This window comes from Oncorhynchus tshawytscha, linkage group LG26, assembly GCF_018296145.1.
Source record: "Oncorhynchus tshawytscha isolate Ot180627B linkage group LG26, Otsh_v2.0, whole genome shotgun sequence".
NCBI lineage: Eukaryota > Metazoa > Chordata > Actinopteri > Salmoniformes > Salmonidae > Oncorhynchus > Oncorhynchus tshawytscha.
This window is the reverse complement of record NC_056454.1, coordinates 29,901,441-29,911,699: the sequence shown is the minus strand read 5'-3', so window position 1 is coordinate 29,911,699 and position 10,259 is coordinate 29,901,441. Positions and strand designations below refer to the sequence as shown.

The 10,259-nt window shown below is 44.8% G+C and overlaps 1 protein-coding gene across 2 annotated transcripts; it reads right to left on the bottom strand.

Annotated features, from left to right (window-relative positions):
* Window positions 1-630: 630 nt before the first annotated feature.
* Window positions 631-3,697, bottom strand: tpt1 (tumor protein, translationally-controlled 1). 2 transcript variants are annotated; one of them, XM_024388540.2, is made up of 6 exons: window positions 3,561-3,697; window positions 2,740-2,813; window positions 2,305-2,489; window positions 2,025-2,130; window positions 1,688-1,804; window positions 631-1,286 (listed from the first exon to the last, which is right to left on the bottom strand). In XM_024388540.2, exons 1-6 carry the CDS (start codon window positions 3,586-3,588, stop codon window positions 1,284-1,286), a joined length of 513 nt encoding a protein of 170 aa, XP_024244308.2. In that variant the 5' UTR covers window positions 3,589-3,697; the 3' UTR covers window positions 631-1,283. The 2 variants fall into 2 exon arrangements, with proteins under 2 accessions (XP_024244308.2, XP_042162698.1); XM_042306764.1 differs by lacking the exon at window positions 3,561-3,697 and having other exon boundaries at window positions 2,723-2,813.
* Window positions 3,698-10,259: the final 6,562 nt, after the last annotated feature.

Sequence of the window (10,259 nt, the reverse complement as noted above, 5' to 3'; positions counted from 1 at the left end):
AAGGAGATCCAGAGAGATGTGTTTTGTTTGTTTCCTGTAGACCTACTTGAAGGAGAACCTGAGGGAGATAGGCGTGTACAACGCTAAAGGAACCCACAAGAGCACCTGGGAACCACCACTACCAGGGAAGAGGGAGGATATGAAGGGTGACTAGCCCAGAAAGGAGCATCCTGCCCGGGATATAAATGCTGACCCAAGGGCCTCCCATCATGTTGGAGAGTTGGGGGGAGTCTTTCTGTTCTTTGACTGGTACCCAAAGTTACATGACCAGTGTCTGCTTGTTGTCAACCTGTTGGTAGGATGGGGATCTTGCACCATGAACCATACTGTGTGAAGCACTTGCCTTAAAGCTACACTGTACTTTGGATGGGTTCTTTGGATTTTGTCTTTCACCTTACTTACAGAACCTTCAACTCTGCAATAAAGAATTTATAAAGAATCCATAAAATAATGGAATGACTGGTATTTGCATATTTTCCATTTTCACTAAATATGCAGGACTACTTACCTGACAGAACAAGCTTCAGAGATAAACTTTTCAACAAAAAGGCCATTGGTATTAACATAAAATATCTTTCATGGATCCAATGATTCTATCTACGTTTTTAAACAAATCAACACAACTGTAAATGTTTTACCCAGTGTTAGTTTTATATTTCACAACTCAAATCAGGAAGTCCTAAGCTATCCCACTACTTTTAGTAAGGGTGTCACATCTAATGTAACTGTAAACCAAGCAAATGGAGGCCTGAGAGTTAAATCAATCAACAATAAATAACCAATTAATGAATAACTATTCAATGGACTGAGACATTGTCTTCGCAGAGATAAACAAATCATCCCAGCAAACTGTGTGTGACATATTGAATTTCCCAGGTAGAAATGTAACATATTAGAGCTGACACAATTTCTTATTCTACATGATAGAAATGTATATATATATAGAGCATATATGCCTCCATCTGAATGTTCTGATTGGGCCTTCCTGAATATACCAGTTACCAGAACGCAATAGTTTAACACAGTAGTCAGTAAGGTCAATTACAGAATCAACACCAAAATACTGTCACAGCACCCCTTCAGCCAACCCCATAGACATGACATGGTTTGGGCATCTTATAATACTTTAAAGTAATACTTCCATTCCAATCAGATATAATATAACAATTGTAACTAAATGCTTTCAATCCAAATGTAATGCAGAGCAGTCGTCTCGTTGGTTGGTGGTCGTGGGTCAGGTGAGATGCAGCTGAGCAGCCAATAGAAACAGAGTTAGTCCAGTGTTACTGTGAAAGAGAGGAGAGGAAGGTCAGTGGTTATAACACACGAGTAGACTGGTTATAAGTTATAACATAATCAGTGGTTATAACACATGAGTAGACTGGTTATAAGTTATAACATAATCACTGTGTTATTAGACATGAGTAGACTGGTTATAAGTTATAGCATAATCACTGTGTTATTAGACATGAGTAGACTGGTTATAAGTTATAACATAATCACTGTGTTATTAGACATGAGTAGACTGGTTATAAGTTATAACATAATCACTGTGTTATTAGACATGAGTAGACTGGTTATAAGTTATAACATAATCAGTGGTTATAACACATGAGTAGACTGGTTATAAGTTATAACATAATCACTGTGTTATTAGACATGAGTAGACTGGGATAAAGGAACTCACGCATTTCTCGATCTCCAGGCCGTCTTTGAAGAATGTCATGAAGGGAGTGATGCCGTCCTCACGGAAATCCAGCAGCCCAACCATACCATCTGGGTTCATGGACTCACCTGTAAAAAACTACAGTGGGAGGGGGAACAGAGAGAGGGAATGTAAGAAATTAGGTCAGTGAAACTACATCCATAAGATTCTTCTCCAATCTAGATATTTTTAGTTTCATAGGCCTGGACCTTCAATCATCACAGCTTGACTGAGCACACATCGTTGTGATGTGAGGAATGTATGTGTAGCTGAATTTGCTGTAGGCAGTAGTAGATGTATAGCTGTAACTAGTGGTTACCTGGTAGTTCTTCATGTTGCCCATGATCTTCTTGATCTCCTCCTGAGCTCCAGCCATGAAGGGCTTCACTCTGTCTGGGTTGTTCTCCTCCAGCTTAGCCTTGATCCTGCACACACCCCCCCACACACCTTCAACTGCTTTTCATTTCAAATAAGGACATTTTCATCTACATAAGTACAGTCACAGTTGTGAGGGGCATACAGGGAGACTGATGGGTTTTGCCTGTATCAGTACTAGCACACACAACACATGCGCAGACACCCGTCACTAAAACACTCACGCCTTCATGTAGTCCTTGATGTAGCCCTTGTATGAGTCCTTGGTGAAGGATGTCTCCTGCAGTTTGTGGTTGAGGACAATGTCCACTCCACTAACTGTGCTGGACTCGCAGCCGTCATCCTGCACCTCCGCCGACGCATTTGCCCCCAACAGACAGTCATCGATATTCTCTGTTCTACTAACCATCTGAGGGGAGGAGGGGGAATATCAGAAGAAGGAGAGTGAGTGCTGAATCACTCAGTGGTTGGGTCCCATTACTGTCAAACATCTTATTCTATTTCAGGACCATCTTATAGGACTTGTCTATGTAAAGTCAGGCATAATGCAAAACTACGAGTTGAGATGATACCCAAGTCAATAAGTGGTTCCAAATCCTAATACACCTCACCTCTCACCACCACAACTCAGAGAGCTTATACCTGCAGTGGAGACGCACCTTTCCCTCAACTTCCAATAACATCCCATTTGGTGATTCTTTGATCTTGTAAATGTCAGAGAACATTTCATCCCCTGCAATAAAACAGAATGAATAGAAACCACATTAATAGCTCAGTCACAAGGTTACATTGTTGTCAGGTAGTTTGCCTTAGGCCTTCTACAGACTTCCCCAGGCCAGGTCCTGCTGCTGCCGGCTAACATAGCTGAGCTTGCCCACTAATCCTATTTGTTAGACGGCTGACAGACATGCTACAGCTACAGCTACTGCTGTGGTACTAGCAACATCTGCTAGGTTTACAATGCTAATATAACTGGATTAGAAGCATAACATTAAGATACTAGTATGTGTGCAAATGGTTAGTATGTGGATAATCGAAGAATGTACAGTTCAACCATTGAGTGATTGATAGCGTTTGCTGTTAGTTGACGGTCTTTTGTCAGCTGTCAAATCTGTCAGCGCGCGCATGGAACACGAGCAGCTGCAGGCTGACTAACTAACAAGGTCTACATATCCCAGTACCGTAAACTGCACCTGTTTTGCATCGCAATAAGTAAATATTCTCCTTTGGTTACATTACCAAACATTCATTTTTTCTTGATTAAAATGTGTGTGAGATGTGGTGTAATAGTAAAACAGTTTATAGTAAACACATACACAGTTGAGGTTACGTGTGGCCCTGTGCAAGGCCTTAGCCTTTGATTTCACAACACCGGGAACCATTAGAGACCAACACACTTGATTCTGAATATAGATAGCATGACAACAACATAATTTAAAAAATATATACATTAATGGGCATACGAGATATTTGTCCATACCAGTGATGATGTCCTTGTAGATGATCATTTTGTCGGATTGAAGTTTCGAATTCGACACAAAGACAACAGAGTACCCTCACCCTCACTGGCTTGACCAGAAAAGAGCGTCATGCATCCAACGCGGTCTAGTGTACAATTTGCTGTTGAAGTAATTTATATTTGACCCATTTATGAGGCAAGTCTGCCCCCTGGTGGATAAAAATACGAATACCCATAAAATACATTACATTACTAGAAATAAAGTGGAGCGATAAATGCTATTATGTTTTTAAATTGAAAAGTTCGTTTTGGGTGGAATGATGGTTGGGGTGACCGGGTTGTGGAGGACACCAATGTGTGTGAGATGTGGTGTTGTCACATCAGTATAGAAGTAGAGGACAGAAACATCATGCACTAACACCATAGAGTACCACAGTATGAGTCAGTATGATAATACCCATAAAACCTTTTTTAGAATCCGTGAGTAAATAGAGCCGAATATATTGATCAAAGTCACCTTGTCCGAGAGAGATGTACATGGTTATCAAAACGATACGCCAGGGTAAGCCTGCACTTGTTAATTACAGCCTCATGCTAATCGCATTAGCCTACGTTAGCTCAACCGTCCCGCGCGGGGACCCACCCAACTTCATAATGAGGCTGAAGATGAGTCTCGTAGTAAGAGGTCAGACACTCCACATCTCCAGGTTCAGCATAACAGTGAGCAGGAGAAGCAGCATGTAGTCCTGTATTCTTCAGTTCCTCCACCAATCTAATCAGTACAGTATTTTTGTTCAGAACAGGCCTCGGGGTAAAGGTCTTTCTATAAATATAAATATTTATACACACTGTGGGCAGCTGTTGACACCAGTGGCGGTCAGTGCCATTTAAGATGAGGGGGGACAATTTATTTTCTTCTCATGAGCATAGTCGTATTTCTATTACAGCATATTGGATGACTGTCATTCATATTCCATTCACCCAGTTCAATGTAACATCAATAGGGTTAGACACATGACACTCAAAATGTCCCTATACCATTCATCAGGTTGCTACAACCTAGCCTATGAATGAAAGTTTACAACGTAGGAACACAGGTCAAAAACAATCTTGAGGTGAGAGAAGGTGACACATACCGCCTTCCACACACTCGCCTGCGTCTAGCTTATCTAAGGTGAAATCATTAGTCCAACAGTTGCAAACAAGAGTTTCAATTGGACAAATTCAGGTGATTTCCCCCCCGTTTTGTTTGTTTCCATTTTTATGAAACGTTTTTCAACAGAATCGGCGGAATGAATTCACCCCTGATCACACGTACACACAGTTCACTTTCATAGCAGCCACAGTTGATTTCATCTCGCATCTATTCACTCTCTTCCTCTCACCATTTCCCTTTGTTTGTGGACTTCAATGCACAACACATCAGCTGTACAGTTGAAGTCAGATGTTTACATACACCTTAGCCAAATACATTTAAACTCAGTTTTTCACAATTTAACAATTTAATCCTAGTTAAAATTCCCTGTCTTAAGTCAGTTAAGATCACCACTTTATTTTAAGAATGTGAAATGTCAGAATAATAGTTGAGAGAATGATTAATTTCCGCTTGTATTATCACATTCCCAGTGGGTCAGAAGTTTACATACACTCAATTAGTATTTGGTAGCATTGCCTTTAAATTGTTTAACATGGGTCAAACGCTTCGGGTAGCCTTCCACAACCTTCCCACAATAAATTGGGTGAATTTTGGCCCATTCCTCCTGACAGAGCTGGTGTAACTGAGTCAGGTTTGTAGGCCTCCTTGCTCACACACACTTTTTCAGTTCTGCCCACAAATTTTCTATAGGATTGAGGTCAGGGCTTTGTGACGGCCACTCCAATACCTTGACTTTGTCCTTAAGCCATTTTGCCACATCTTTGGAAGTATGCTTCGGGTCAATGTCCATCTTCCATTTACTTTGGAAGACCCATACACCCCCCACAACATGATGCTGCCAACCCTGTGCTTCACGGTTGGGATGGTGTTTGTTGCAAGACTCCCGCTTTTTCCTCCAAACATAACGATGGTCATTATGGCCAAACAGTTCTATTTTTGTTTCATCAGACCAGAGGACATTTCTCCAAAAAGTACGATCTTTGTCCCCAAATGCAGTTGCAAACCGTAGTCTGCCTTTTTTATGGCAGTTTTGGAGCAGTGGCTTCTTCCTTGCTGAGTGGCCTTTCAGGTTATGTCGATATAGGACTAATTTTACTGTGGATATAGATACTTTTGTACCTGTTCCCTCCAGCATCTTCACATGGTCCTTTGCTGTTGTTCTGGGATTGATTTGCACCTTTCGCACCAAAGTACGTTCATCTCTAAGAGACAGATCGCGTCTCCTTCCTGAGCAGTATGATGGCTGCGTGGTCCCATGGTGTTTATACTTGCGTACTATAGTTTGTACAGATGAACGTGGTACCTCCAGGCGTTTGGAAATTGCTCCCAAGGATGAACCAGACTTGTGGAGGTCTTGGCTGATTTCTTTTGATTTTCCCATGATGTCAAGCAAAGAGGCACTGAGTTTGAAGGTAGGCCTTGAAATACATTCACAGATACACCTCCAATTGACTCAAATTGTGTCAATTAGCCTATCAGAAGCTTCTAAAGCCATGGCATCATTTTCTGGAATGTTCCAAGCTGTTTAAAGACACAGTCAACTTAGTGTATGTAAACTTCTGACCCACTGGAATTATAAGTGAAATAATCTGTCTGTAAACAACTGTTGGAAAAATGTTGTGTGTCATGCACAAAGTAGATGTCCTAACCGACTTGCCAAAACTATAGTTTGTTAACAAGAAATTTGTGGAGTGGTTGAAAAACGAGTTTTAATGACTCCAACCTAAGTGGGTTTTGCTGAACTGTTTAGTTTCCCATGTTTTGGGGCATTTGTTTGGGTTGGCGTCGTTTTCACCAGTGTGGTGAATTAAATGTATCACTACCCTGAACTCTCTGTATCCTGCGCCTGACTTCTTCCTCCACTACACCCGGGCATTACAGAATCCTGCACCTGTTAAGAATGGAGTCAGCAGGAGCAGCTGCCAACCCCCTCCCATCGATGGAGGAATGTGTCCTCCACCACACCACCGTACTCCATCGGATCGGATCCGCCATGGACCAGATGATGGAGAGAATGGTCCAATAGGAGAGGAGTGGTCTCCTCTCTCCACCTTCAGATTCCCCAGCTCTGGATCCCCCTTCTCCTCTCTTCCCATCCCCAGGCTCCAGCGCTCTTCGTCTTGCGCTTCCGAAGGATTATGATGGAGCGGCGGTGGGGTGTCAGGGGTTCTTGGAACTGAAACTGTACCTGGCGACCGTGAGGCCCACTCCCTCGGGAGCGGAGAGGGTGAGTGTCCTCGTCTCCTGCCTTATGGGTCGTGCTCTGGAGTGGGCAAACGTGGTCTGGAATGGCCCAGACTCGGTAAAGGAGCACTACCCGGAATTCACCCTCCGCTTTCGTGCCGTGTTTGACACCCTCCAGAGGGCCGAGCTGCGGGAGAGCGACTGTTCCACCTTAGGCAGGAGAAGAGGAGCGCCCAGGATTACGCCTTGGAGTTCCGGACCTTGGCCGCTGGGTCTGGTTGGAACGACAGGGCCCTGATAGACCACTACCGGTATAGTCTCCGGGAGGACGTCCGCAGGGAGGTAGCGTGTCGGGACACCGCTCTCTCCCTAAATGAACTTATCGACATGTCCATCCGTCTGGACAATCTGCTGGCTGCCTGCGGCGTTCGGAAAGGGTCCTGTACGTTCCACCACCCAGCACCCCTGCTCCCATTCCTATGGAGTTGGGGGGGGCCGTGCCGAGGGGTACCGGAGGAGGAGGGGCCCGTCTGGGAGTCGAGATGCCAATTACTACCGGAGGTTTATCCGGGGTTTTGGCCAGGTAGCAGCCCCCATTACCTCACTGCTGAAGGGGGGTCCGGTGCGTTTGCGGTGGTCGGAAGAGGCGGACAGAGCCTTCAATAGGTTGAAGGCGCTGTTCATGGATGCACCCGTGTTGGAGCACCCGGACCCCTCTCTAGCATTTATAGTGGAGGTGGACGCGTCCGAGGCTGGGATGGGTGGTGTGCTATCACAGCGCTCGGGTACGCCACCAAAACTCCGCCCCTGCGCTTTCTTTTCGAGGAAGCTCAGTCCGGCGGAGCGTAACTATGATATGGGGGACCGGGAGTTGTTAACGGTGGTCAAGGGTAAGCACCCCTTTCTCATCTGGACCGACCACCAGAATCTGGAGTATATACGGGCAGCTAGGAGACTGAATCGTCTCCTTTGTTTTGTTCACGTTGAGTGAGAGGTTATTTTCCTGACACCACACTCTGAGGGCCCTCACCTCCTCCCTGTAGGCCGTCTCATCGTTGTTGGTAATCAGTCTATAGTGCCGTCTGCAAACTTGATGATTGAGTTGGAAGCGTGCATGGCCACACAGTCATGGGTGAACAGGGAGTACGCACCCTTCTGGGGCCCCAGTGTTGAGGATCAGCGGGGTAGAGACGTTGTTTCCTACCTTCACTACCTGGGGGCGGCCCATCAGAAAGTCCAGGACCCAGTTGCACAGGGCGGGGTCGAGACCCAGGGTCTCGAGCTTAATGACGAGTTTGGAGGGTACTATGGTGTTAAATGCTGAGCTATAGTCAATGAACAGCATTCTTACATAGGTATTCCTCTTATGCAAATGGGATAGGGCAGTGTGATGACGATTGCATCGTCAGTGGACCTATTGGTGCGGTAAGCAAATTGGAGAGGGTCTAGGGTATCAGGTAGGGTTGGAGGTGATATGATCCTTGACTTGTCTCTCAAAGCACTTCATGATGACAGAAGTGAGTGCAATGGGGCGATAGTAATTTTGTTCAGTTACCTTAGCTTTCTTGTGAACAGGAACGATGGTGGCCATCTTGAAGCATGTGGCGACAACAGACTGAGATAGGGATTGGTTGAATATGTCCGTACACACCAGCCAGCTGGTCTGTGCATGTTCTGAGGACGCGGCTAGGGATGCCGTCTGAGCCGGCAGCCTTGCGAGGGTTAACACGTTTAAATGTTTTACTCACGTTGGCCACAGAGAAGGAGTGCCCACAGGCTTTGGTAGCGGGCCGTGTCAGTGGCACTGTAGTGTCCTCAAAGCGAGTAAAGAAGTTGTTTAATTTGTTTGGGAGAAAGATGTCTATGTCCACGACGGGGCTGGTTTTCTTTTTGTAATCCGTGATTGACTGTAGACTCTGCCACATACATCTCGTGTTTGAGCCGTTGAATTGCGACACTACTTTGTCTCTATAGGGACCCTTAGCTTGTATTATTGCCTTGCGGAGGGAATAGCTGCACCTTTTGTATTTGGTCATGTTTCCGGTTGCCTTGCCATGATTAAAAGTGGTGGTTCGCACTTTCAGTTTTGCGCAAATGCTGCCATTAATCCACGGTTTCTGGTTAGGGAATCTTTTAATAGTCACCGCGGGTACGACGTCACCGATGCACTTGCTAATAAAGTCGCTCACCAAGTCAGCGTATACATCAATGTTGTTGTCTGAGGCTATCCGAAACATATCCCAGTCCATGTGATTGATTGGTATACACGGCCGTGACTATAATCAAAGAGAATTCTCTTGGTAGATAATGCGGTTGGCATTTGATTGTAAGGAATTCTAGGTCAGGTGAACAAAAGGACTTGAGTTCCTGTATGTTGTTGTGATTACACCATGAGTCGTTAAGGCATACACCCCGCCCTTCTTCTTACCAGAGAGATGTTTGTTTCTGTCGGCGCGATGCGTGAAGAAACCAGGTGGCTGTACCGACTCTGACAACGTATCCCGAGTGAGCCATGTTTCTGTGAAACAGAGAATGTTACAATCTCTGATGTCTCTCTGGAAGGCAACTCGTGCCCTAATTTCGTCCACCTTGTTATCTAGAGATTGGTTATTGGCAAGTAATATGCTCGGGAGCGGTGGATGCTGTGTTCGCCTTCTGGGTCTGACTAGTAGGCCGCTCTGTCCGCCTCTCCTGCGGTGACAGCGTTGTTTTGGGTCGGCCTCTGGGATAAGATCGCATGTCCAGGGTGGAGGACCGAACAAAGGATCCGCTTCGGGAAAGACGTATTCCTGGTCGTAATGATGGTAAGTTGACATTGCTTTTATATCCAATAGTTCTTCCCGGCTGAATGTAATAACACTTGACATTTTCTGGGCTAACAATGTATGAAATAGTACATAAAAAAACAAATAACTGCATAGTTTTGTAAGGACCTGAAGTGAGGTGGCCATCTGTCGGTGCAATCGTCTCTGGCTTCTCCAACATTTTTGAATTCAATTAATTTGTTGAAAACTGTTCACCTATTGTCTATCTCTCTCTTTGAGTCAACTACTCACCACATGATATGCATGCAGTGCTAGCTATCAGTAGCTTATGCTTTCAGTACTAGATTAATTATCTGATCCTTTGATTGGGTGACACCATGTCAGTTCATGCTGCAAGAGCTCAGATAGGTTGGAGAACATCCTCTAGAAATTGCCATAATTACTTTGTAAGTTTATGGAAGGGGGTGAGAACCAAGAGCCTCCTAGGTTTTTTAATGAAGTCAATGTACCAAGAGGAGGACAGAAGCTAGCTGCCCTCCTGCTACACCATGGTGCTACCCTACAGAGTGCTGTTGAGGCTACTGTATACATTCATTGCAAAACAGTGTGTTTTAA